The 27,631-nt window shown below is 42.3% G+C and overlaps 1 protein-coding gene across 6 annotated transcripts in view; it reads right to left on the bottom strand.

Moving 5' to 3' along the window:
* DYNC2H1 (dynein cytoplasmic 2 heavy chain 1) overlaps positions 1-27,631 on the bottom strand; it is a 396,411-nt gene that overhangs the window by 262,933 nt on the left and 105,847 nt on the right. For all 6 annotated transcript variants that reach the window (XR_012667749.1, XM_048844045.2, XM_075127044.1 and 3 more), the window contains 7 exons: positions 27,310-27,452; positions 25,608-25,689; positions 23,431-23,585; positions 21,327-21,464; positions 16,882-16,995; positions 10,803-10,963; positions 4,429-4,552 (listed from right to left, as the gene is read on the bottom strand). Coding sequence is in view for 5 of the 6 variants with exons in the window: in XM_048844045.2 (XP_048700002.2) it covers positions 4,429-4,552; positions 10,803-10,963; positions 16,882-16,995; positions 21,327-21,464; positions 23,431-23,585; positions 25,608-25,689; positions 27,310-27,452 (917 nt within the window). In the remaining variant the exon portion in view is untranslated. The remainder of the gene's footprint in view (positions 1-4,428; positions 4,553-10,802; positions 10,964-16,881; positions 16,996-21,326; positions 21,465-23,430; positions 23,586-25,607; positions 25,690-27,309; positions 27,453-27,631) is intronic.

The following is a 27,631-nucleotide window of genomic DNA, read 5'->3' as shown; positions in this document are numbered from 1 at the left end:
GAATTTCAAAAACACAAGAGAAACTGCATAGTGGACTTTGAGGATAACTCTCCAGGGGAGGGAACTCGAATTATTAGGAAGAGACAGGTAATAGTTATGGGGGATTCAATCATTAGAAACATAGCTGGGTTCGTGATGACCGAGAGAATCACATAGTGACTTGCCTGCCTGGTGCGAAGGTTGCGGATCTCTCGAGACATCTAGACAGACACATGTATACCGCTGGGGAGGAGCCGGTGGTCAATGTACATGTAGGTAACAATGACATAAGGAAGGATAGGAGAGAGACCTGGAAGCCAAATTTAGGCTGCTAGGTAAGAGATTGAAAGCTAGAACCTTCATGATAACATTCTCTGAAATGCTTTCAGTTCCTCATGCAGGGCCACTTAAACAAGCAGAACTGCAGAGTCTCAATGCGTGGATGAGACGATGGTGCAGGGAAGAGGGGTTTAGATTTATTAAGAACTGGCAAAACTTTTGGGGAAAGGGGGAGACTATACAGGAGCGATGGGCTCCACCTAAACCAAAATGGAACCAGATTGGTGGCACTTTAAATTAAAAAGGTCATGGAGCAGTTTTTAAACTAAGGACTGGAGGAAAGCTGACATGTGGTTTGGATGGAAGCATCCTCTAGGGGAGGATCTATTAATGGAGATTCTGTATGTCCTAGTAAAGAGGAGAGAATGGAAGATGATAAAATACAGGTGGGATCTGATGAGAAACAGTCAAATGAAAAAGAATCCCATTCACTTACATCCTGTCATGGCAGACAGCTAAAAAATGACAAGTTTTTAAAGTGTTTATATATGAATGCTTGAAGTCTAAATAATAAGATGGGTGAACTAGAGTGCCTTGTATTAAATGAGGATATTGATATAATAGGCATCACAGAAACTTGGTGGAATGAGAATCAGTGGGACACGATATTACCAGGGTACAAAATATATCGGAAGCACAGAACAGGTCATGCTGGTGGGGGAGTGGCACTATATGTGAAAGAAAGCATAGAATCAAATGAGGTAAAAAACTTAAATGAACCAAACTGTACCACAGAATCTCTATGGATAGTAATTGCATACTCTAATAATAAGAATATAGCAGTAGGGATATATTACCAAGCACCTGACCAGGATGGTGATAGTGACTGTGAAATGCTCAGGGAGATTAGAGAGGTTATCAAAATAAAACACCCAATAATAATGGGGGATTTCAACAATCCCCATATTCACTGGGTACATGTCACCTAACGAAGGATGCAGAAATAAAGTTTCTTGACACCTTAAATGTCCTGGAATCCATAAGAGGAGAGGCCATTCTTGATTTAGTCCTAAATGGAGCACGGGATCTGGTCCAAAAGATGAGTAAAGCTGGACCGCTTGGTAATAGTGACAATAATATAATGAAATTTAACATCTCTGTGGCAGGAACACCACAGCAGCCCAACACTGTAGCATTTAATTTCAGAAAGGGGGACTACACAAAAATGAGGAAGTTAGTTAAACTGAAATTAAAAGGCATAGTGCCAAAAGTGAAAGCTTTGCAAGCTGCATGGAAACTTTTTAAAGACATCATAATAGAGGCTCAACTTAAATGTATACCTGAAATTAAAAAAACATAGTAAGAGAACCAAAAAAGTGCCCTGTGGCTAACCAACAAAGTAAAAGGAGCAGTGAGAGACAAAAAGGCATCCTTTAAATTGTGGAAGTTAGATCCTAGTGAGGAAAATAGAAAGGAGCATAAATTCTGGCAAATGAAGTATAAAAAGATAATTAGGAAGGCCAAAAAAGATTTTGAAGAACAGCTAGCCAGAGACTCAAAAAGTAATAGTAATTTTTTTTTTAAATACATCAGGAACAGGAAGATTACTGATAAACAACCAGTCAGGCCACTGGACGATCAAGATGCTATAGGAGCACTCAAAGATAATAAGACCATTGCAGAAAAACTAAATGAATTCTTTGCATTCGACTTTATGGCGGAGGATGTGAAGGAAATTCCCAGACCTGAGCTTTTCTTTTAGGTGACAAATCTGAGGAACTGTCCAAGATTGAGGTAACATTAGAGGAGGTTTTGGAACAAATTGATAAATTAAACAGTAATAAGTCACCAGGACCAAAGGGTATTAACCCAAGAGTTCTGAAGGAATTCAAATTTGAAATTGCAGAACTACTAACTGTCATTTGTAACCTATCATTTAAATCAGCTTCTGTACAGGATAACTGGAGGATAGCTAATGTGACACCAATTTTTAAAAAGGGCTCCAGAGGTGATCCTGGCAATTACAGGCCAGAAAGCCTGACTTCAGTACCGGGCAAACTGGTTGAAACTAAGAACAGAACTGTCAGACACATAGATGAACATAATTTGTTGGTTTCAGAGTAGCAGCTGTGTTAGTCTGTACCCGCAAAAAGAAAAGGAGGACTTGTGGCACCTTAGAAACTAACAAATTTATTTGAGCATAAGCTTTAGTGAGCTACAGCTCACTTCATCGGCTGCATTCAGTGGAAAATACAGTGGGGAGATTTATATACACAGAGAATATGAAACAATGGGTGTTACCACACACACTGTAACGAGAGTGATCAGGTAAGGTGAGCTATTACCAGCAGGAGAGCGGGGGTGGAGGGGGAACCTTTTGTAGTGATAATCAAGGTGGGCCATTTCCAGCAGTTGACAAGAACATCTGTTAGTCTCTAAGGTGCCACGAGTCCTCCTTTTCTTTTTATAATTTGTTGGGTAAGAGTCAACATGGTTTTTGTAAAGGGAAATCATGCCTCACCAATCTGCTAGAATTCTTTGAGGGGGTCAAAAAGCATATGGACAAGGGGGATCCAGTGGATATAGTCTATTTAGATTTTCAGAAAGCCTTTGACAAGGTCCATCACCAAAGGCTCTTAGGAAAAGAAAGCTGTCATAGGATAAGAGGGAAGGTCTTCTCATCAATTGGTAACTGGTTAAAAGACAGGAAATAAAGGGTAGGAATGAATGGTCAATTTTCAGAATGGAGAGCAGTAAATAGTGGTGTCCCCCAGGGGTCTGTACTGGGACCAGTCCTATTCAACATAGTCATAAGTGAGCTGGAAAAAGGTGTAAAAAGTGAGGTGGCAAAATTTGCAGATGATACAAAAATGATAAGGGGTATGGAACAGCTTCCATATGAGGAGAGATTAATAAGATTGGGACTTTTCAGCTTGGAAAAGAGATGACTAAGGGGAGATATGATAGTGGTCTATAAAATCGTGACTGGTGTGGAGAAAGTAAATAAGGAAGTGTTATTTACTCCTTCTCATAACACAAGAAATAGGGGTCACCAAATGAAATTAATAGGCAGCAGGTTTAAAAGAAACAAAAGGAAGGATTTCCTCACACAATGCACAGTCAACCTGTGGAACTCTGTGCCAGAGGATGTTGTGAGGGCCAGGACTATAACGGGGTTCAAAAAAGAACTAGATAAATTAATGGAGGATAGGTCCATAAATGGCTATTAGCCAGGTAGCGGGGGGTTGGGTGTCCCTAGCCTCTATTTGCCAGAAGCTGGGAATGGGCGATAGGGGATGGATCACTTGATGATTACCTGTTCTGTTCATTCCCTCTTGGGGCACCTGGCATTGGCCACAGTCAGAAGATAGGATACTGGGCTAGATGGACCTTTGTTCTGACCCAGTATGGCCGTTTTTATGTTCTTATGTTAATCATAGATACTATATATCAGGGTCTACCAACCAGCCATTTTGTGCTATTGAGCTGATCTTTCAAATGACGGGTGGGAAACTGTTATAAGAAGACCCATGTGCCCATGTCAAGCCCTGGAGAAGTCCATTGGGTTTGGAGAGTGCCGAGTCCACTAGCATGAGTCTCCTATTTGCAAGGTCACATCCTTATACTCTTCCTTTTAAAAAATAAGGAACTAATGTTGTAAAATTCTTTTATATAACTATTGCTGTCTTGATTTATTCAAATTAAGCTTTAAAGGCCATTAACCCATTAGGTTACCTTAGTCTCTTTTGTTAATTAAAATTAGAAGTAAGGTTCTGACTGCAGGGAGGTCACAGGGAGCAGGTTGCGGTTCCCAGATTCAGAGATGCCTGGCTCCACCACAACCCTAATTTATGCCATCGCCATAAGGTCCCTGAGGCCTGTAGTTTATCACACCACCACTTTTCCTCATCTCATCCACGTCCCACGTCCAACAAACCCCCTTACACTCAGGATGGTGAGGCAGCTGGGGCAGAAGGCAGTAGAATCTCCTCTGCCAGATTTTCTCTCTCTGTTTCTACTGATAGCCTTCCCCTCTGTTGGAAGAATTCTCCACTGGCTACCCTCTATCAGTTTGAGTCCACTTTACACTGTGCCCATAGTGCACAGTGATCCTGGTGGACCACAGAAGCTAGTCCATTTTTTTTTTATGTAATGCAATAAGAGAGTTACCTTTGGATCAAAAGATGCCTTGTTTTTAGACAGAAGTTCTTCTACACTCTCTCGTATTTCCTTTGGAATGTTACGGGCATCAAAGGTTGCAATGTCTTCTCTCACTCCTCTTTTGGCAAGGAAACTGCAAATAGTATTAAATAATTAAATGACAAAGCATTGATAAAACAAAGTTATTCAGTGTAAAGTAACTGGAATTCAAGATGAGTTGTCCACAGGCACATTCCACTGATGGTACGCATGCACCTTGTGTGTCAGAGATCAGAGTCTTTTTGGACGGCAGTACAAAGGGAGAGCATATACGCTCTTCAGTCCTCATGCTCTGCTCCAAGGGCATATACGGCGGACCTTTCCATCTTGTGGGATTCTGGGCAATCTACCAGACCTTGAGGCAATGCAGATCAATCAAGTTTGACCTCACCTCTCTGCCAATGAAAGAGCCAGTGCCAGGCTCTAGAACCCCAATTGTATTGTGGGGAATCCAGACATTTGTGGCAGGTTGCCCATCCAAGAACCCATGCCCCTCTGCCCCCCCCCCCCGAACCCTTCAGGCTGGGAAATGCCAGGACCCAGCCCCAGAAGCAGAGCCAGGGCTGGGTTAGTACTCCACTCTGCCCCCACAGTGAGCTGCTCTGCCATGGCTCTGCCAGAATCCAGACAACCCCTAACCAGCACACCACTCCACTTTGTCTTCCCCTCCACTTCTGGCACCCTGCAATGCCCAACCTCTGCTTGGAGAAACTGGTTGACTAGGATGTATCCAGTAACTTCATCAACCAAGAATTTGTCAAGAGTCATCAGATTCCTACCCTCCACAAAAACTCCCCCAAGCTCTTTGAGACCATTGATGGGTCACCCCTCTCTTTGGGGCTCATCACATATCAGATGGCACCCCTGGAGGTCATCACCAGTGGCAGCCACCACGGAAATCATGCAGTTTGGGATGATCGGCTTGTCACATTTGCCAGTCATCCTTGGCTCCCCTTGGTTTGTCACCCACAACCCCTTAATCAGCTGGCAATCAAGGACAGTGTCCTTCCGCTCTCTGCAGTGCTGACATGAATGCCTCCTTAGTCCTGGTTCACAACTGACCACACTCTGAGGTGCACTCCAACCCTCAAGGCTCCCAGAGAGAAGAGCAGCAGGTCCAGCGACATCTAAGATTCCTGTCAAATACCTGGAGTTCACCAGAATGTTCAAAAAACAGAAGGCAGATACCCTACCACAGTTACGACTCCCCCACTGAACTGTGCCAAGGGATGGAGATTCCCTTCAGACACACTTTCTTTGGAAAAAGACCTACAGGCCCTCCAGGAGTACCCAGAGTAAAACCTGTGAGGGGATTCATTCATCTCTCCCCAGCTAGTGCCCCTATATTCTTTGTAACCAAGAATGATGGCTCTCTCTCCAATGCTGTGTTGAATACTGAGCACTAAATCATATCACAGTATGCAATCAATAACATTCTCATCTTCTATGAGAATGAAGAACTCCATGACCACCATTTACATATCATTCTAGATCGGCTTAGCCAGAATCAACTCTATGCCAAGTCCCAAAAGCCTCACATGAGACTTGTGAGCGATCTCCATCCCTTCCCACATCCCCAAACCCTTGATCTACCCTCTCCATGGACTTCATTGTGGAGCAGCCCCACTTCCAAGGGCATTTGGCCGTTCTGACAGTGGTGGACCTCCTGATGAAAATGTCCCATTTCATCCCCTCTCATACCCTTCCATCAGCCGTGAAATGGCATGGCTTTTCTTGGAACACATCTTCCAGTACCACGGCATACCAGAACACATCATTTCTGATTGGGGCAATCAAATTGCCTCCCGGTTTTGGCTGGAATTCCTCTGCCTTCTCAACAACACGCCCCTCCTCTCAACTGCCTACCACCCTCAGACTGACAACCAGATCAGAAAAGTCAACCAGACATGGGTACAGTACTCGAGCTGTTTCCTGAATTTTCACCAAAATAATTGGGTTTCCCTGTTGTCTTTGGCCAAATTCGCTTACAATAACACAACACAAGCAAAGTCGTTCTTCATAAACTTTGGCTTTCATCCCATTTCACCCCAAACTATCAGAAGGCCCCTCTATTCTGGAAGCCACAGACTCAGTCCTGTATGCCCCACTAAGAGCACAGGACCAGTAGAGTGAGTGCAGCCTAGGGCTGTCAATCACAGTATCCCGTGTGACCTTTGTGGATCTGTACATGTTGAGAAGGGACTCCTGGCTTGAGGACTGCGAGTCTCAAAGTCCTGTTATGGTTATGATTCATGTGATGGGTACTAGTCTTACTCTGCACTGCAACAATTACTAATTTACCCAGCAACAGTTCCTGATTTGTTAATCTGTTTACCTATCAATAACTTCCTCGTACTTTTTATTGGTTGATCAATTGTTAATTTATATACTGTTACCAGTTCTTTGGCATTATCTGGCAAGGCATTATCTGGTGTGACAAAGTTCCTCCTCTGCCTTGGTGGGTCCTGTGCTTATTGGTGGATTTGCTCACCTCTGAGATTCATGGCAGCCCTCAGTTTGGCCACCTTTGCTAGTGGCTCAAACCTGCCGTCCACTAAGCTAACCTCATCACTAGCCAGCATGGGAAAAAGGAAGGAGAACAATTCCCATAGTCTCTGCTGGCCCACCTACTGGGTTGGGGGACAGGCCAGGGACCTTCCCCTCTGGTGGGACCCACAGCCCAGGTCAACTCCTCCTGCATCCAGCAGGGAGTTGGGAGGATGGGGGGAACCCGGGCCTGCCCTCTACTCCAGGGTCCTTTTTAAAACCAGGTGCCCTGATTAGCCTGCCTGTCCTAATTGATTCTGGTAGCTTCTTAATTGGCTCCAGGTGTCCTAAGTAGCCTGCATTAATTGGTTCCAGCAACTTCCTGATTGTTCTGGAACAGCCAATTATCTTACTCCGGGAAAAGGGACCTGCTTAATCCGGGGCTAATATATCTACCTTCTATCACTCTCCTGTAGCCATCTGTCACACTGGCGAGGAATTAAGCAGTTATTTGGCTTTGCATTATCTGGCCAGGAGTTTTATCTGCTAGCCAGGTTGCCCCACTGTGACTCTGCCTGACCAACAGAGCTCCAGTGTTTATGATTCTCACAATGCACAGTCAACCCATGGAACTCCTTGCCAGAGGATGTTGTGAGGGCCAGGACTATAACAGGGTTCAAAAAAGAACTACATAAATTCATGGAGGATAGATCCATCAATGGCTATTAGCCAGGATTGACAGGGATGGTGTCTCTAGCCTCTGTTTCCCAGAAACTGGGAATGGGCAACGGGATGGATCACTTCATGAATTCCCTCTGGGACACCTGGCATTGGCCACTGTCAGAAGACAGGATACTGGGCTAGATGGACCTTTGGTCTGACACAGTAGCAACTGCAATCCAGTGGCTACTCAAACATTTGCCCACAGTTGCGATAGGTCCTGTACCTGCTTTGTTCCATTACCATTCCTGCCTTGGTGCCAGCCTTGCCCCCGCCTTGCCTCACTCCAGGCAACCTGGTTCTGACCCTCCACTCCAACTCCTGGCTCCTGACTCTGGCTCAGACCATTGGCTCTGGCATCTGGTCTCTGACTCTGGTTCTGACCCTCGGCTCCAACATCTGGCCACTGACCCATGTTCTATCCATTAGGCATGACTCCTGTTCCACTAGGCACAAGTGCTCATGCCCCAGTCACTTGACGATTGGTTGATGCACCAGTTCCAGAATTTGACTGCTTCCTGGCAGAGAGGGGAAAACCTAGTACTGCCTTGTTTGTTGATGTAAAACATAGTGGTCATGTTTTTGTCATGATTTGAACTGACTGTCCTGTTAGGTGGAGGAAGGACTCGCAGGCCTTCTGTACAGCTCTGAGTTCTAGGTGACTGATGTATATTCTCCTCTTTCTCAGAGACCATAGACCCTGTGTTGTTAGTTTGTCCATATGAGCACTCCATCCCTGTAGGGATGCATCTGTGACAATAGTCTTGGATGGTAGGGATGCCATGAAGGAGACTCCTCTGCATGCACCTATCCATTTCAGTAAGGATAGGACCAATAGAAGGATGATGAGGGGTGTGTCCAGGTGATGTCTGGAAGGTGTGCAGTCCAACTACAACCAGCCCTGCAAGCAACAGAGGTGAAGTCTGACATGCAGCATCACAAATCTGCAGGTGGCCATTTGACCTAGGAGGGCAAATCATGATCACACATCAGCGTTTGGGTTTCTTTCTAGTTGAAGAATTAGGGAAGCAGGCCTTGGACATGGAGGAGTCCAGGATCATGCCAATGAATTCAGTCCTTGAAACTGGATGGAGAACCCCTGTGTTATTGCCTCCATGGTCCATTGATCAGTGGTGTTAAGGGGCCACGTGTGCCTCAATTGAGCTAACCAATTTCCGAAGAGGAGGTTGTTGATTTCTGGAGTCGTTGCTGGCAGAACCCAACTCTCAACCATCCCACCACAATCACTGCTTCTCGGACTGGAAGACTTTGTAGTTTGTGATGGAGCAGTGGGTTGTCTTCTCCTGTGAAAATGCTGCCATTTCCTGGATGGTTCTGAAGACTTTTGATGGTGAAAGAGCAGCTGGTTTAGTCTCTGTGAGGAATACTGTTGTTTCATTTGTTTCCTCTGAGGAACTGGTGTGTACACTCCAAAGGAAAGCAAGATGGCTTGTAAGTCCTTTAGCGTATGGAGAGCCTCACCTATCTTAGAGCTGAACAATTCAGTTCCATCAAAAGGCAAGTCTTCCACCATCATCTGGACTTCTCTTAGGAAACCCAAACCCTGAAGACATGATGCCTGATGCAAAACAACAGCCATTGCCAATGATCTGAAAGTCATATCCGCCCCATTGAGCACTGCTTGGAGTCTCATTCCAGCTACAAGTTGACTTTCATTAAATAGTGACATAAAGTCCTCACAAACGCCACTGGGAAGGCAGTCCACAAAGGCAAGCAGTCTCTCATGTATGCAGAAGGCATATATCGCTCATATGACCTGATAATTGGCCACACATAACTGTAGGCTTAATGAGGAATAGGCTTTCCAGGCTCAGGTATTTCCCCAACTCCACCAGAGATGCAAATCAGTCTGTGCAACAGCACTGCCCGGCCAGGAACCCTGCTGCTTCCTCACAGTGCAACAGACTCTCTAGACTTCCAGCCTGCTCTTGATCCAGTTCCTGTTTCTGCCCCATTCTTGCCCAAGCCCTATTCCAGCCTGCTCCAGACTTGTCTTTGCCCTACTTTGATCTTGCTCCAGCCCTATAGCGAACCCACTCCAGCCCTACCTCCACCTCCTGACTCCCCCCAGACCCTCAGACTCTGACCCCCCGGCTTCAACCTTTGGCCTGCATCTGGACTCCAGCTATGGTACTGATTTTGACTTGTATATGGACTCTGATCTTGGTTCCGACCAGGACATGTCCCCGGATCTGTTTCAGCACTGCCCTCGGCCAAGTCCCGACCCTATGTCTGGCTTCGACCTCTGCTCCAACCACTAGGCCTGACTACCGGAAGGCAGTGCCTAACACTTGTGATCTGTCTGAGGATGATGCTGTCATTGTAGTCGTGATTTGAGTTAGGGTTCTCTAAGGCAAAGAGTCTGTGCTCATGATCTTTGGCACTGAAGGTCCCTTTACAGGGGGGGTCTAGACTTTCAAATCTATTGGGAATGTGCAATTCTCCCAGGCAACTCAGGCATTTTGAGTATCTGTTCAAAGCTGGGATAGCTCCCTTGAATGAGAAGCAGAATTTGAATCCAGGAGAACCAAAAAACAGTATACCAGATGAATAAAAGTTCTAACAACTAAAAGTTACAACAGGCAACCAAAAAATAAAATTACTAAGACTACACTATAAAACTAATTGTAAAAACTATTAGCTAAAGCCATTAAGAGGGCTTGGTGGTCTCTCGGACCATCAGGCTCCATCCCTAAGCCGGGAGGCAGTGAGAGAAACTGAACTGCCAGAGGCACATCTCATTCTTGTATGCCCTCAGAGTTGAATACAAGAACTGAAGAGCGCATGCATACCCTATGGGTACTGCTGGCATATGTGACACACATCCATCTAATCTCTGGCATATGTGCCCCATCAGTGGAATATGCATGTGGACAATCACTCAAAGGAGAACAAATGTTAAAAGGTCTCTGAAACTAGAGTCGTAGGAGTATTTTGCAGAAAATGTATCAGTTTTATCCATAAATAGCTATATGTTATCTATTCATTGTTAGGAATAAAATTATTTTCCTTCAAGAAGATCATTAAAAATTACATCCAAACCTTTCAAGAGAGTACAACAGAATTGTCCATTATACATTACTGCATTAATGCTTTAAATAAAATCCTCAACTTACCTCTTCATGCTCACCCATGATGTATCAAAAATCCCCATCAATCGTAAAACACCCTCTAGTATATCTCTGATTATGTCAGGTGGCATTCGTAGTGACCGGATTTCTGACAAAGACTCTGGCTTTATATTTCCAACTGCTAATTTAGCTTCATTAACCAGTGGCTACAAAAAATAAAAATAACTGTTTTATCAACAGGAGACAACAGAACATTTATGTCCTCTCAGTTTTCACAGAATTTGGCTTTATGTTTCACCTTTAGCATTTTATTTTCTTCATTACATCCAACTTATCTTTTAAATTGGTATTAACTTTTCAAAAAGTTTAATTTTTAAAAGCTGAAGTAAACAGGTATTTACCTATGGCAAGAATTTAATTTCATGTTACACTGTACATTATAATCCTAACATATTCTCCATTTTTATTCAGCACAATCATCCAAAAATATTGTACAGCTATTAAAACTGAAACAATTTACTTATATTTTTGATCCCTTTTGCTGTTGGATACTTCAGTTTTATAAAGAATACATAATGAATCTTATTAAGGAAGATCTACACACCCTGGGCCAAATTAAGGCTGTCTTTGAGTAGGTATATGGGAGTGGTGGACCACAAAAAGTCTTCTCTTCATATGCAGGTGCATCCGAAGTTAAGTACCAGCCACAACTGCAGCCCCCATGCACAGAGCCATAAAAGGAGCGAGGCTGAAGAAGCAGACTATTGCATCCTAAAGGATTACACATCTTGCACAACCTCCATATGCACCAGGGAGCATGAAAAGGGCTGCACCTGCAGAAGTTCTACACAACTCTCAATACAGGACTGTGCCTAACCAGCACAATCAAGCCCTAATGTATTTTTAGATTAAATAAAAGACTTAATCTGCCAGAATTGTTATCGTTCTCTAGTAGAATTTTTACAATGGCTTGGATGAAAAGCAGAGATCTCAATGACTGAAGAGATCTATTTCAAGTAATTATCTCCCAAAACATGCAAACTTAAGGGCTATAAAACCTTTCTACCAATCATACAACTACATCCCCACTACTCCACACCCCAGGTTGCACAACCTTAAAATACTTTTTATAAAATACAGTCTTAAAGTATAATAATAAAATGTTTTAGTTTAACATTAAGAATTAATTGTAAAATAATTCTCCATCCATATATCTCTGCTTTTTAAGCTAATTGCACCAACTCTATGGTATTATCACCTCCCCTAGGGATAATATATTTGGATCTTTAGAGGACAGTAATAATTCAGAAGTATTCAGTGATATCTGCAGGCTTTTGTGAAAAAGAATTGGTTACTCCCTCGTGGTTCTTCTAGATGTGTGTCCCTATGGGTGCTCCACTCTAGTGCACTAGCACCGCCTGCGCCTTTGATCAGAGATTTCTCATAGCAGTGTCCTTTCAGCCCGTGCATACATGAGTCAGTCTCACACCCTGTCCCGTTGTTATACAGCACTGTGTGGGCGAACCAAACTCAGTTCTTTCTCTACCGCAAAACTTGATAGCAAAAATTCCACAGCAGAGTGGAAGGAGGGCAGGTAGTGGACCACCTGTAGGGGGACACATCTCAAAAAACCACAGTTACTGGTGGGTGAGTAACCATTTCTTCTTCTTCAAGGAGCATCCCTTTGGGTGTTCCACTCCAGGTGACTACTGACCAATACCCTCTAAGGCAGAGAAGGTTTCCAAGTCGAGTCCAGTGTGGAAAAAAGTACAGCCAAGCCCAACACAGTATCAGAAGCAGAGTCGTGAGTTATAGCATAGTATTTTGTGACTGTATGTATAGACACCCAAGTAAAGGCTTTACATATGTTAATAATGGGCATGTTCTTGAGGAAGGCCGTAGAAGTGGCAATGGATTTCGTAGCATGAATGCATATATTTGAAGGTGGCTGAATATTGTGAGACTCGTAACAAGAATTAACGCAGCCTGACATCCACTTGGAAAGCCTCTGGTTAGAGGCTCCTGACTCTTTTGATCTATCTGTTAGCAAGAAGAACAACCAGTGGGTCTTTCTGAAGGACTTCATCCTATCCAGATTGAAGAACCAGGGCTCTCCTGACACCAAGGGTGTGTAACAGTACCTCCTGGTTATCTAGATGAGGTTTGGGGTAGAAGACAGGCAGGTGAATGGACTGATTGATATGGAACTCAGAAGAAACCTTAGGTAAGAATTTGGGGTGGAGCCACAGCGTGACCCTGTCCTTAAAAATACTGTGAAGGGGGGTTATGCCATCAGGGCCCCCATTTCTCCAACACATCGTGCCGATGTGATGGCTATCAGGAATGTCATTTACACTGACAAATGGAGCAGCGAGCAGGTAGTCATTGGTTCAAACGGTGGTCCTGTGAGGCATTTAAAGGCCTGTTTAAGGTCCCATACTGCAGTAGGGCGTTGGACTGGTGGATCAAGGTTTCCAAGCCCTCTGAGGAATCTCACTGTGGTTGGGTGGGAAGAGGCAGAATAATTTTCTACTGGGAGGTGGAAAGCCATGATGGCTGCTATGGCAAGCAAGTCTATCTGAGGGGTGCTCCATTGACGGAATATGTGGTGTAATATATTGGGGTCTATTTCCCACTCATGGTCTTGGAAAAAGTGCCTGCTGAGTCGATCTGTGGTCACATTCTGAACCCCTGGAAAATAGTCAGCTGTGATGAGTATCCGATTGCATATGTACCAATTCCAAAACTTGACAGCCTCAACACTTAGGGAGGGGGATCCTCCACTAGGGATGGAGAAGGAGGTATGACTGCTTCAGCCAGAGATGAAGAGAGGCTGGATGTAGGAGAAACATCTTCATATGCTCTAGCTTCCTGATCCTCGAAGAATTCTTCTTGAGGGTCAGGTCTTCTGGAGGGAACAGGTGATGCAGGTTCCCCCTTTCTGGAGGGAACAGGTGGGTGGTGCTGGATGCTCTGGAAAATTGCTGGTAATAGGCTGCCCAAGGGTCCCAATACAGCCAAGGAGGAGGTGCATAAGGCATAAGAGGAGGCACCCACAGGTGCTCAGACCAGCGAGATGTTAGTGGTAGTTGTGGGTCATGGGTAGTTGCAGGTTCACCTGAGGCCTCTACAGGAGTGAGGGGGAGAACCATGAATTGACACTTGAGACACCAAGGCAAGGTCTTCATCAAAATCCTCTTCCTCAAGTTCACCCTGGAATGATGGAAAGCCTGGAGAGATTGAAAGTGAAACCGGCAATACCAGGCAAATCTCAGGTGTTTCTATGTTTTTGGTACTGACAGCACATCGGAGCTGAGCAGAGGAGAACTGGGCATGTGAGATACAGCCAGGTCCCAGGAAATTTCTGTGGTACCGAGAGTGTTATTGGTACTGAGCCTATAGTCTGCACTACAGTAATCACAGCCAAGGGCGCTGATGGTACTGTAGGTCTCCAGCACTTGGAAGTAAGTGCAGTCACTGACTGTACCAAAGGTCTCATGTACTCTGAAGAAAGTGCAGTCGGAGCCAAGCAGGCTTCTTTGGTACCAAGAAAGCAGAGGAAGATCTCTTCTTATTGCACTGGTCCCTCAATGGTACAGATGATCTCTCCAGGCCCAATGCTTTGCCATCTTTCGGTCTAGCCATGGCCTGGGTACCTGAGGAACCAGCATCCTCATGGGTATCTGATTGGAGAGCTGATGGCACCAGAGTAGATGAAGATATCGACAACGTGGGTTTTTTAGAGGCAGATTCTCTACCTGGTAAACCAGGGCACGTTCCTTTGAGGGCTTATCAGAGGAGTCCTGGCTCTTCCTCTTAGATGCCCTGGAGGCGTGTGTGACGGTGCCCCCTATAAGGCTTTATGGAAGTATGCTTATAAATTATATATGACATAACTGGAATATGTTTTATGCTACGTATGCCATGTAACACATCTCTGTAAAGGTTATGATCTACTAAATACATTCCTCCTATTTGTATGCATGTATCATTTTTGTATTTGAAGTTATGAATATTGGCTGTATACTTGCTTGATTTCTAAGTAACCTTTGTAAGGCATTTGTCAGCTTCTTTAGAAATTTGCAAAGTTAAGTGCCCAATCAAGAAACACTTAAAGAACAATGGATCTTGGAACGTTCCAATCCACATAAGAGGTCTACTTGAGGATGTTCAAGGTAGCATGTGGACCATGGCTGCTACCTGTAGTTCTGAGTCATGCAAGGTTATGTGACTGGCCCATGTGACTCCAAAACTCCACATTGTAGCTGGGATTCTACACAGGAGTAGGAAGGGGTGTCCACCCACAAGAGAAAGTCTATTTAAACCCTGGGGAGACCCCTCCATTTTGTCTTCAGCTAGCTAAAGAGAGAGCCTCTCCACCCTCAAGGATACCTGAAAGAAACTGGAACAAAGAACAGTAACTACAGGGGGTGTGAGTGATTGCTGGACCTAGACTAGGGAGACTAGTCTGTAAAAGGAAGCTTACTGGGTGAGGATTTTATCTGTATTCAATTTTATTACTGTATTAGACTTAGTCTAGCATGGTTTGTTTTATTTTATTTTACTTGGTAATTCACTTTGATCTGTCTGTTACTACTTGGAACCACTTAAAAGCCCTGGCTGGGATGATTTACCTGGGGATTGGTCCTGCTTCGAGCGGGGGGGTGGACTAGATGACCTTCGGGGGTCCCTTCCAACCCTGACATTCTATGAAAGGTGCAGAGGGCACTAGCACATCTAGACCGGAGCACCCAGAGGAACACTCGAAGAAGAACAGGAAGTTTTTATTGCTTTTTACCTCTTTTAGCACTGGAGACCAAAAACAGCTATTGGAGAATAATTTCATTCTTGTGCATTAACAGAATTATTTACAAAATTCCAATTAATTATACTTCTCCAAACCCACTTGTCATAAATATAAAGGGAAGGGTAAACCCCTTTGAAATCCCTCCTGGCCAGGGGAAAGCTCCTCTCACCTGTAAAGGGTTAAGAAGCTAAAGGTTACCTCGCTGGCACCTGACCAAAATGACCAATGAGGAGACAAGATACTTTCAAAAGCTGGGAGGAGGGAGAGAAACAAAGGGTCTGTGTGTCTGTCTATATGCTGGTCTTTGTCGGGGATAGACCAGGAATGGAGTCTTAGAACTTTTAGTAAGTAATCTAGCTAGGTATGCATTAGATTATGATTTCTTTAAATGGCTGAGAAAAGAATTGTGCTGAATAGAATAACTATTTCTGTCTGTGTATCTTTTTTGTAACTTAAGGTTTTGCCTAGAGGGGTTCTCTATGTTTTTGAATCTAATTACCCTGTAAGATATCTACCATCCTGATTTTACAGGGGGGATTTCTTTATTTCTATTTACTTCTATTTTTATTAAAAGTCTTCTTGCAAGAAAACTGAATGCTTTTTCATTGTTCTCAGATCCAAGGGTTTGGGTCTGTGGTCACCTATGCAAATTGGTGAGGCTTTTTATCCACCATTTCCCAGGAAAGGGGGGGTGCAAGTGTTGGGAGGATTGTTCATTGTTCTTAAGATCCAAGGGTCTGGGTCTGTAGTCACCTAGGCAAATTGGTGAGGCTTCTTACCAAACCTGGTGCAGGAAGTGGGGTGCAAGGTTTTGGGAAGTATTTTGGAGGGAAGGACGCGTCCAAACAGCTCTTCCCCAGTAACCAGTATTAGTTTGGTGGTGGTAGCGGCCAATCCAAGGACGACGGGTGGAATATTTTGTACCTTGGGGAAGTTTTGACCTAAGCTGGTAAAGATAAGCTTAGGAGGTTTTTCAGGCAGGTCCCCACATCTGTACCCTAGAGTTCAGAGTGGGGGAGGAACCTTGACACCACTTAAGGCAGTAGGTTAGCACAAGGGTAGTGACTGAGGGCATGCTTTGGCCTGAGAAATCTTTATTGTGATAGACAGAAAATAAAACAGCTTGAGTCCAAAATCCCAGACTGATTGTCAGGGCTGGCAATTAGAGTATCCTGAACATATTTTTTAATATAAATCATTGAGAGAAAATAAATATGAAACCCCATGGTGATTTTTTTTCAAATCTTGCAGATTAGAACTGCAGTCAAAGTCAAATAGGATCAGTTTTATCTATTCATTTTCCTTATCAGTTCTCACCTGAACCTCTTTTAGCTCATCTTCAATTTTTCTTTTTCTTTCTTCAATTTTTACAACTTCTTCTGCTATCTTGTGTTTAATTTTTTCCATTTCTGTCTTTTGCTCACTGGCATCCTGTAAGAAGAGAGATTATTCATGAGGGAACCCACTTTACTTTCCAAACTTGATTATGTGGTATTATTACACTTTTGATACTCATGTTTCTTTAAATCTTCATTTTAATTTGAAAATACATTTTAATTCGTATAGTATTGTTCATGCTAAAGTACTAAAAAAGACTTGACACTGAATTACTGTTTATAGTCCTGAGTCAGAAAGACACTTAAGTATGTTTAACTTTAAATGTGTTTAAGACTCACTGACTTCAATGGGACTTAAGCATGAATTTAACTGCTGTCCTGAAAATAGGAACATTTGCCTGAATTGGAGCCTATGTAAGCTAATACACATATTTCTTCAACAGGCTGGTAAGGAAAAAAAGAGAGATATTATTATTGTTGTCTATTTTAAAACATTTGAGAAGCGCTCAGATACTATGGTTGTGGAGGACATATAAATAAATAGATATGACCAAATTAAGGAAGTGTATACTGTAACTTGGACATCACGTTCGATTTGGACCTGTCTCTAGCTCCTCACATCCAGGCCACGTCTAAATCTTGCCAATTCTTTCTACATAACATCTCTAGGATAAGGCCTTTCACTTCCATCCAAAGAACTAAAACGCTCATTCATGCTCTGATCATCTTGCATCTCAAATACTGCAACATGCTTTTCTCTAGCCTTGACAAATTCAATCTTGCCCTGCACATGTTCATTCAGAATGTTGCTGCAAAGATGATTTTCATAATCTGCTACTTTGAACACATCACCTCTCTCTTTGCATCCTTCCACTGGCTCTCACTTCTCTACCACATCAAACATAAGCTACTTGTCTTCATTTTCAAAGTCCTCCACGGCACATCTCCACCCTACCAATCATCTTCCATTCACAACTGAGATGTTGATTCCTGCCTCCAATCGGTCCATGATGCCAGCCTCTTTCACCTACTTGTTCAATTTCAAACAAGCACCTTTGTGTTTTCTCCCATGCTGTCCCCCCATGTGTGGGTGGAGCTCCCCATAAACATCTGCAAATTCACCTCATTATCATCCTTCAAACCCTTCCTTAAAACTTTTCTTTTCTATGATGTCTAGTAAAAACATTTACAATGGTTAGATGGCTTGTGCTGTGACCACTGCTTAACGTGCTGACCAATACTGTCTCATTGTTTCCCTGAATTCCTTTGTCTGTCTATTGATATCCATCTGTTGTCTTTTGTCCCATGCTTAGACTATAAACTCTTTGGGACACGGGATGGCTTTTTGTTCTGTGTTAGTGCAGCACCTAGAACAATGGAGTCCTGATGTATGAGTAGGGCACCTGGGCACTACATAATACTACTACTACTCAACAGTAACAACAATAACATAGCCTAGAAGTGTTGAGCACACACAACTGTCATTGAAGTTCATGGGAGCTGACAGTGCTTAGCACCTTTGAAAATCAGGCCAATAATGTATAATACATGCACCCCACAAGTAGCAACAATAAATATGATAGCATGGGTTAATATGCAGGCCACATTTTGGAATGGAAGACTGAGCATAGAGAACAGGGCATAGGTCAAGAAGAAGAAAGGGGAACAAGTAGTGATCTGAAAGAGTTAGGGTAAATTGAACATAAAGAACCTGTTCAAAATTCTGGAAACTCCCTGGAAAAATAATCTATCCTACACTGCACAGAGAAAGAGATGGAAAGCCAAAGAGTGTTAACACCCAACTAGAGAACAATGGCGAAGGATACGTCCGCAAAGAAAGAGATCACTTTGGTGAGACTGAGGTAATCAAGGAGGCATAAGAAACGGAAGGTCAGAGGTTCGTGTGGATTGGGAACACAGACGTTCATATCTCCAGTTATGATTATGATTGAAAAGACAAATTCATGAGCATTAAGAGAAGCAAAGTTGATATATGAAGTGATATATGATTCCACAAAGTGAGGCACTTGTACCCTGAGTTGAAGTGATAGCACAAAACAGTGGCTACGTATAAGCAGCAGAAATGAAGGATAAGATTTGTCTATTACAGCATTCAACCTGAAAGTATCTGCATTTACAGAGAGTTAGGTCACTAACATATTATAATGATATAGCATTAAGTCATCCAAGACTAGGTCAGTTGTTTCAAGCAATGCAAATGTGAATATATCACAGGTAATTAAAAAAAGAAGTCATAACCTCGGTCACACATCAAAATCACTGTTCAGAGAGAGCATCATTAGCATCTTGTGAGCATACATCAGAGCCCTCTGCACCAACTCAACTGGTTCCTTTTCAAGTTTCTTTAAAATATCAGAGGGACCTTATGCTTCTGGAGTGCTTCTTACAGGATGTTAACCTCAGAACAGTCAGTCCTGTTAGCACACCTTTGATACCACTGAGCATATCATGTTTCACTGCTTTTGGTTCCAACTCCTATTTTAGCCTTACCAAACATCATTCTGGAATGTATTAGCAGGAGTGTTGTAAGCACAAGAAGTAATTCTTTTGCTTACTCCATGCTGATTAGGCCTCAACTGGAGTACTGTGTCCAGTTCTGGGTGCCCCATTTCAGGAAAGATGTGGATAAACTGGAGAAAGTCCAAAGAAGAGCAACAAAAATTATTAAAGGTTTAGAAAACATGATCTCTGAGGGAAGATTGAAAAAATTGTGTTTGTTTAGTCTGGAGAAGAGAAGACTGAAGGGGGACATGAAAGGTTGTTACAAGGAGGAGGGACAAAAATCAGAGTATAGGACAAGTAGCAATGGGCTTAAATTGCAGCAAGGGTAGTTTAGGCTGGACATTAGGAAAAACTTCCTGTCAAGGTAGCTAAGCACTGGAATAAATTGCATAGGGAGGCTGTAGATTCTCCAGCACTGAAGATTTTTAAGAACAGGTTAGACAAATACCTGTCAGGGATGGTCTAGATAAGATTTACTCCTGCCTTGAGTGCCGGGTGGACTGGCCTGGAAGAACTCTCTAGGTCCCTTCTAGTCCTACAATTCTATGATTCTATGCCCTACAAGCATACAAGGGGATTTATGGATAGGGTAACAGCCAAGGAATTTCAAATGCCTTTTGGCTTCCAACAGTCTTCCAGCGGCCCTGGGTAATACTGGTAAAAGTTATCTTTGCTACAGGGAGCCAACACACATAGGTAATCCATCATCCTGGCTAACATTCAAGTACAATAGATACAGAATACATAAAAACCACAGAAGACTTGAGAAAAATTCCCTCAAATCTTCATGATTTCACAGATTCTATAGGATAAACATAATGTATGTAGCTGTATGGCCACGTATTTTGCAAGCCAAGTATTTTGAGGCTGCAGCCACCTGGTGGTCTACTATACATAGGAAATCTGTTCTCTTAGACCTCATTTACAGTTGGAAGTGTAATTTGTGCCTGATCTGCTCTCATTGAAATCAATGACAAAACTCCCGCTGATGCTGACCAAAGTAGGATCACCCCAATATAACCTTCTGTTTCTGATCTTCAGAGTCACATGTATATCAAATACTAATATCCACTTTCCACATAAATTGGAAACCTTGCATTTAACTAGGTAAGTGTCACTAAAGAAAATGGAAAAGGAGTACTTGTGGCACCTTAGAGACTAACCAATTTATTTGAGCATGAGCTTTTGTGAGCTACAGCTCACTTCATCGGATGCATTGGTTAGTCTCTAAGGTGCCACAAGTACTCCTTTTCTTTTTGCAAAGACAGACTAACACGGGTGTTACTCTGAAACCTAAAGAAAATGGCTTCTTCAAAAAAAAAAAAAAAAAAGAGAGAGAGAGAGAGAGAGAGAGAGAGACTACCTCTAAGCCAAGGGCTAGCGGTTCAAAGAGTGGTCTAAAGAAATAAGCTTGTCTATTTAAAATCAGAAATCTCAGGAAACCCCTACTTTCAGCTAGATGCAAAAATGCCACAGAAGAAATTTACAGAACTTGGCACTTAAAATACTACAGATAAAATAGTCGATCTGGTTGAAATTTTTTTGAAAATTTTAAATTTCATTCTCTGACCAACTCTATAAAGTAGAAGTTAGATACAGAAAGATCTGGAGGACCTATCAGTCTGAACTGCAGTAGTAAGTATCAGTCAGCTGCTAAATCCCTACTCTGCTTGGTAGACCCACACATGGATTAAATTCCCTTATAAATAATGTGTTAATCTCCTCAAGTTTCAAAGGTTCATGTAACTTCCTAAGCCAACTGCTCTGAAATATTTTCAGGTTTTTCAGCCCTCAATATGCAACTCCAGGCGTGGGAATCTGTAGAGACAATTTCATGTAGAAAAAAAAGTGGGGGAAGGGGGATTTTATTTTTTAAGATTCTGTTGTGACAATCAACATTACCTGCATAGACACTGTAATTTCTTGGAGCGCAGCATCAGCTTCATCTTGCTTAGTTTTGAGTAATATGCTTTGTTCTCCAGCTTTTCTGTTCAGTTCATCTACTAGGGCTTTGGCTTCATTCAGCTTAGACACTCCTGCCTACAAATACATATATATTTAAATGTGGTTAGCAACAATTAGTAGACAAAGATATCTTCACCGGAAAGAAAGTTTGGTACAGACAACCTTGGAAGGACTAAAAAGTGACCTATTTTGACAATGTTTCCATTCAGGAGTGCTGGGAACAATTTTTATATTGGGGGTGCTGATTATGGAAACTATGTATCTGGTTTCAGAGGAACAGCCGTGTTAGTCTGTATTCGCAAAAAGAAAAGGAGTACTTGTGGCACCTTAGAGACCCCAGCACCCCTAGTTCTAGCACCAGTGGTTCCATTTTAAACTTAATTTAAATTTCTTTATGTTAAGGAGTACATATTCCTACCCTCACTCCCCTAAAATCTCAATCATTTCTCATTCAGGGGAAAAGAAACACATAATTGGCTTAATGACTGTTTCGTCATCAATAAATCAGGGTACATGAGCTATAACCAAGATAGGATTTGATTTAGTTACCACTAAAGTCAATGGCTCCACAGTACCCTGACCAGCATCTTGTGAGCTTTTACACTCCATTGTGCATGATTTTCTTAATGTATTTTCACCCCAGCTTCTCAAGGTAGATCAGTATTAGGACTCTCAATCTTAATGGTTTCCTTTCACTATAGTGAAAACCTGTAACCTAATACCAAAAGTAGTAAATGTAATTTTTAATAAAAAAACAATTATTGGGATTTAATCTGATTGCCATTAATTCAATTACATCTCAGGAGCTAGAATAATTATATTCTCTCTGAAGTAGGGTGACCAGACATCCCGTTTTTAAAGGGGCAGTCCTGTATTTAAGCCCTCCTGCAGGTGTCCCGACTTTTTCTTAAAAACAGGCAAACTGTCCAGTATTTTCTGTCTCCTCCCCATCAGTACTGGTAGGTCCTGCTGCTGGCCGGATCCCTGCTTGCCAGCCACTGGCCCAACAGTGGTGAGTGGAGGGGAGGGGTACAGTGACCAATGATGGGGGTGGGTGTGCAAGGCTGGTGGCGGGACAAAGATGCAGTGTGCAGGGTCGGCCACTCCCCATGCTGGTCCTTCAGCATAGCCCCTACTGTGTGCCGGTTCTCAGTCACCAGGGCCCCGCCCGAAGTCCCGTTTACGGCTGGCACTGCCTGTGCGCTGCGAGCTGCAGTGGTTGGTGAGTGTGGGCCGGTTACGTCTCACCTCTGCTGCCCACCCATCAGCCTTTCACGTGCTCCCCCTATCACTATCCTCTCCCGGATTTGCCTCTTTGCCCCACCCCCAACCCCGCTGCTCCTCAATATCCCCCACAGCAGGGCACATCCTGCTGCGGAAATGCTCAGCTCACCAACAGCCTGGCCAACAGGCTCCTTCCTTCCCCACTGCCTCTGGCTGGAACGGCACCCCGGGAAAGCCCAAGACCCTCTGGCCCAGGGCCCTGGCCAGGAGAATCCGAGCCCTGCATGTGCCAAAGCCCCGCACAGCGCTGGCACAGGAAAGCCTCGCCACCCTTCAGATAAGCTCTGGAGTGGCGGGGTGGGAAAAGCGATTTCCAGCCTGTTCATGCCCCAAACCTGCAGGCTCCACAGCAGCCCCCAAGGCAGGGGCTTAGCACCCTCTTCACCTGCCCCCAGGGAGCATGGGGCTGCTCCATCCCCTAGACACCCTCTTCTGCTGAGTCACCTCTCTGGTCAGGTTCACTGAAGCCCCTGCAACCAAGTTCCCTGGGCCTTGGTGCACAGTGCATCCTTAGGACTTAACCCCTTCCTGCCTGTGCTGTAGCCAGGGGACAGGAGGCGGCTTGGTTATGTCAGTGGCCAGCAGCAGCCTGGAGGTGTTAGCTGTCTTTTGACACTGTGGGCAGGAAGGGACCAGCTGCTTCCAGCTACACAGGAGTGGTGGGGGTGGCAGAAGAGATAAGCTCTGCAAAAACACAGATCACAAATATGGAAATATTTTGCCAACTCATAAGTAGAAAATGTTATTAATTACATACCTGCAAATGGCTTTGCCTTTTGAGCAACTCTGCTCTTTTGCTGCTATTGATGGCACTATACACACGCAGGAAAGTCATGTATCTGCTTGGAGTTGCTCCATATGCTTTACTTGACTCATGGATCACCAGAAAAGACTTCAAAAAATCAGAATCACCTATACAGCAAAATACATTATTTACGAAACAGCTTTATCATTCCTACTGCACCCAGAATAATTTAGGATGAGCAATGTGATACACTTTTAAAATCATGAATTGAGGACATACACAGTATCTAAAAAGGCAGAGTTTTGCAGGGTTCCATGAGAGAAACGAAATAGCATTCCACTCTAAAGATTTGCCCTTCAGAAGGCAACACTCTGTTCTCGTTTTAAAGCCATAAAAGTTTTATACTGAATTGAAAAAGCATATGAGCATTGCCAGAATTAGTTCCACATCACTGAGGGCTCGATCCTAAGAGATGCTGAGTACCTTCATTTCCCACTGATGTCAACAGAACTTGAAGGTGCTCAGAAGCTTGCAGAACCTGGGCTTGAGTGCTTTTGGTGTCACTGGTGCTGCATACAATACATATTTTTTCTGGTCATTACAGCTTCTACAGCTTGCTAAATGGAATTTTTGTAAATGAACTCAAGAAGACATGAAATAAGCTATGCAACACTACAAACAAGAAAAAAACACTAAGATATGTATACGTGAAGGAATGTCTGGAAGCAGCATCAAGGTAAACATATAAAAGTGTCTAGAATTATGAGTCGTTGGGGACCTTAACCCTATAATCAGAGTATCACTTCAAAGGTTTCAGTATTTTTATATTAAAAAGTGAGGCAACATAAGAAATCTAGCAGGAAGCATTTAACATTTGGTTTTCTCCTTATCACTAGGATTTCTGCATATAATCTTATTTAAAATTATGTTTTTATATAGTAATTTGAAAAAAAATCATTTTTCAAACCAGGATGAGTGTTGATTTTGTGATTTAGACTACTCTTGCTACAATTTTTTTTAATGAATAAATGTCCAGTTTTAGCACATAATCTGATCTAATCACTTAATAATTTCCTGTTCTGAAAACACATTGTATTATTTTTAACTATTACAGACAGTTCTAATTAATCTTTCTATTTCTTATATTGTTACCCTGTTCCTCCTTTTTCTCTTCCTCTCAACTCTCTAGTCTCTCTCTCTCTCTCTCTTTCTCTCTCAACTCTTTACCACCAGACACTTTCCTCTCACTCCTCTATCTCATGCACTGTATGACTTCAGTTCTTATTTGTACGGCGGTGGCTTACAAATTTACATCTTCACTCAGTTCACTCCATTCTGGCAAAGCTAGCGCCAATCATCTTTCTGATGTACAACCGTGGCTGTTCAGCTAGCTCAACAAGCTTTACGACCTCAACATACAAACTATTAGTTCTCATACTTCCCAAATCCTGTCCTCTTCCTGCCTTCTTCAAAGCTGCCTACAAAACCACCATCCTTCCCATTATCCAGGCTCACTCCCTTCTATTCTCACAAACCTGGTTGTCATTACCATTCCTTTATCTACAAGATATTTAAAATCTGATCCTTTCTCACTAAATGCCAACGTGACAGCTGAAGTGCATACGTCCTTCTCTCTGAACTCTCCATTTCCCATCTTAGTCCCATTCCCGTATATGTGGTCATGAAGCAGCTTAACTGACTTTCTATTTTCTGCTTCCGCCATCTCACACTTCTTGAATTCCTCCACTATTTTCCCCTTTGTCCACCTACTCAAGTTTAAGATCTTCATCCTCACCTTCAAGGTTCTAAGAAACACCCACCCTACCCTACCTATGTCTCTCTTCATCTCAACTCCTTGCACCACTTGTGATGTTAGAGTCACCATCCTCTGTGTTTCTTTCTCCAGCACCATTCCCACACTGTATATCTGATGCCAATCCTGAAATTAATTGTGCAGGGGTGCTCTGCTCTTGTAGAGCCTCACTGAAATGAATGGAGCCCTTCTTACGAACAGGAGTCTGCCTGTTCCTAGATCTACTTGCAGAATCCAGACCATTATTTGTGCCTTGTACAACACTGAGCAAATTAATTAACATAAATGAATAAATAAATAAATAAATAGACAAACGAACAATAATAAAATAATCATGTCAAAAACACAACTTTAATCAAATTCACCAAAATATTACCAGAATATTTTTTCTTAGATTCTTTATGTGCTCTACCAGTCTTTTCTTGTTCATCCAACTCAGCAAATAACATTTCAGGTATCTAAAATAAAAAGCATTTTTTGTCAAAAAGTGAATATATCGAACTTTCAAGTAAAGATAAAAGCAAACAAACTATTAATAAAATGGCAACATCAGTTATAAATGTAAAAAGGATTTGAAAACAGCAGCTTTGTTCAAGAGCCCTTTACTGAATAATAATTATTATTAATAATAATAATAATTAATAATACATTAATATCAGTTATTAGTACTGATTCCCTGTTCTCTCAAGCAGAACAATCTTTCACCAACTCTAAGGAAACAGCAGATAATACCTTTACAATTATATAAATACCAAGGAAGTATCAAGGTACACAGCCTTATTATAAAATTCAACATGAATTCAAAAGACCTAATAAAATGCCTTGTTTAAGGAGGCACCAGGGAAATAAGCTTCCCTCATGCAGTGCAAACTTTCTTAACCTTGATCTACAGTAAGATTTTCAAGTCTTACTACACGGTCACTGTTGATCTCATGAATTTCACAATGGTAGACAATAAACACTATATGGAAATATGACTACAGGACCAAATCCTGGGTCCTTATTCAATCCACACGGAAGCAAATCCTACTGAGGTCACAAAAATATCCTAAAAAACATTTTTCAAACCTAGACAACTACAATTTGATCAAAAAACTTTGTTTCATCGAAGCCGAAACATTTTGCAGAGACATACAGACTCTGACAATGTTTTTGTCTGGAAAGTTTTTGAGGTCCAGGACCCTGATAATTTCTGATCCAGAAAGGTATGAAAAAGAGAGAGACCTAAACCAAAAATTTGAGGTTTCTTTCATCTGAAAACAGCTGTTTGACACAATTCTGTTTCACAAAAACATTCAAAAACTTTTGGTTTTGTTTCAATGAGGAACAAAAACACATTTTGAAACCTCAGAAGTCACAAAACAGAACTGTCATCCTCTGGCAGCTCTACATACAATCCTATATATCTTTCTCAGAATGATGCCACTAACATTCTGACATAGGGATAGCTTGCTGCTACAAGGTGCTCAGTTCCCTGGCCTCAGTCCAGCAAAGCACTTAAGCATGTGCATAATCCCACTAAAATCAAAACTTAAATTCTGTGTTTGATCAAAGGAAGAGTGATCAGCCGATAGAGAGATATTAACATGTTACTGTTGGTGAATTATCAAATCATAATAATATTTAACTTTTCTAAAGCACTTTCTATTTTTAAAGCACTGTACGAACATTAACTAAGAAAGCAAAATATGTCAGAAGTTCCTTAAACACTTTAACTAAAACCAACTTTGCGTCTCTTTTTTAGAGCTGATTTGGAATTGAGTCATTTAACATGAACAGATGGCATTTTCCGCATGCAACACTTTTGAATTACTGATAATCTCAACAAAGAAATCTTATTCAAACATGATGCAAGGGAAGTACATTGGACTGAAAAAATGTGATTGCTAGCTTTCCTTAGTTTTATAAAAAACTGAATATTTGGCTAAGAGAAGATTACATCAGCATGACAATTTGGTCTGATAAAGAAGCAAAAAATAACCTAATGGAACAGGAGAGAAAGCAGTACAATGACATTTACAAAATAAATGAATTAATGCTCACTTTTAAATTTTGCTTTGTTTGTCTTCTATACTTACCTTTTTCATACTGCTTTCAGACCAGCTTTCCATCCATAACACCTGACATTTTTTATGCAGTGCTGGATTACTCTCACAATTTATTGTGAAATTTAAATTGGTAGAATCCATAATCAAGACAATGTGCAGATTCTGCTGAATCCCTAAAGGAAATACAACATATTAAAATATTAAGCCAATTGAATTCTAACTACCCAATGACAAATTTATTGTAGATCCAATACTGTATAATTTTTGACTATCCTCCATACATTGTATCACAGACCTATTTCCAGAAAGAGACAATAACAATAAAAATAATTAAGGGACACCATTATCTTAA

Source organism: Caretta caretta, chromosome 1 (genome assembly GCF_965140235.1).
Source record: "Caretta caretta isolate rCarCar2 chromosome 1, rCarCar1.hap1, whole genome shotgun sequence".
NCBI lineage: Eukaryota > Metazoa > Chordata > Testudines > Cheloniidae > Caretta > Caretta caretta.
The sequence above is the reverse complement of the archived record's forward strand: the minus strand, read 5'-3'. Positions and strand labels throughout refer to the sequence as shown.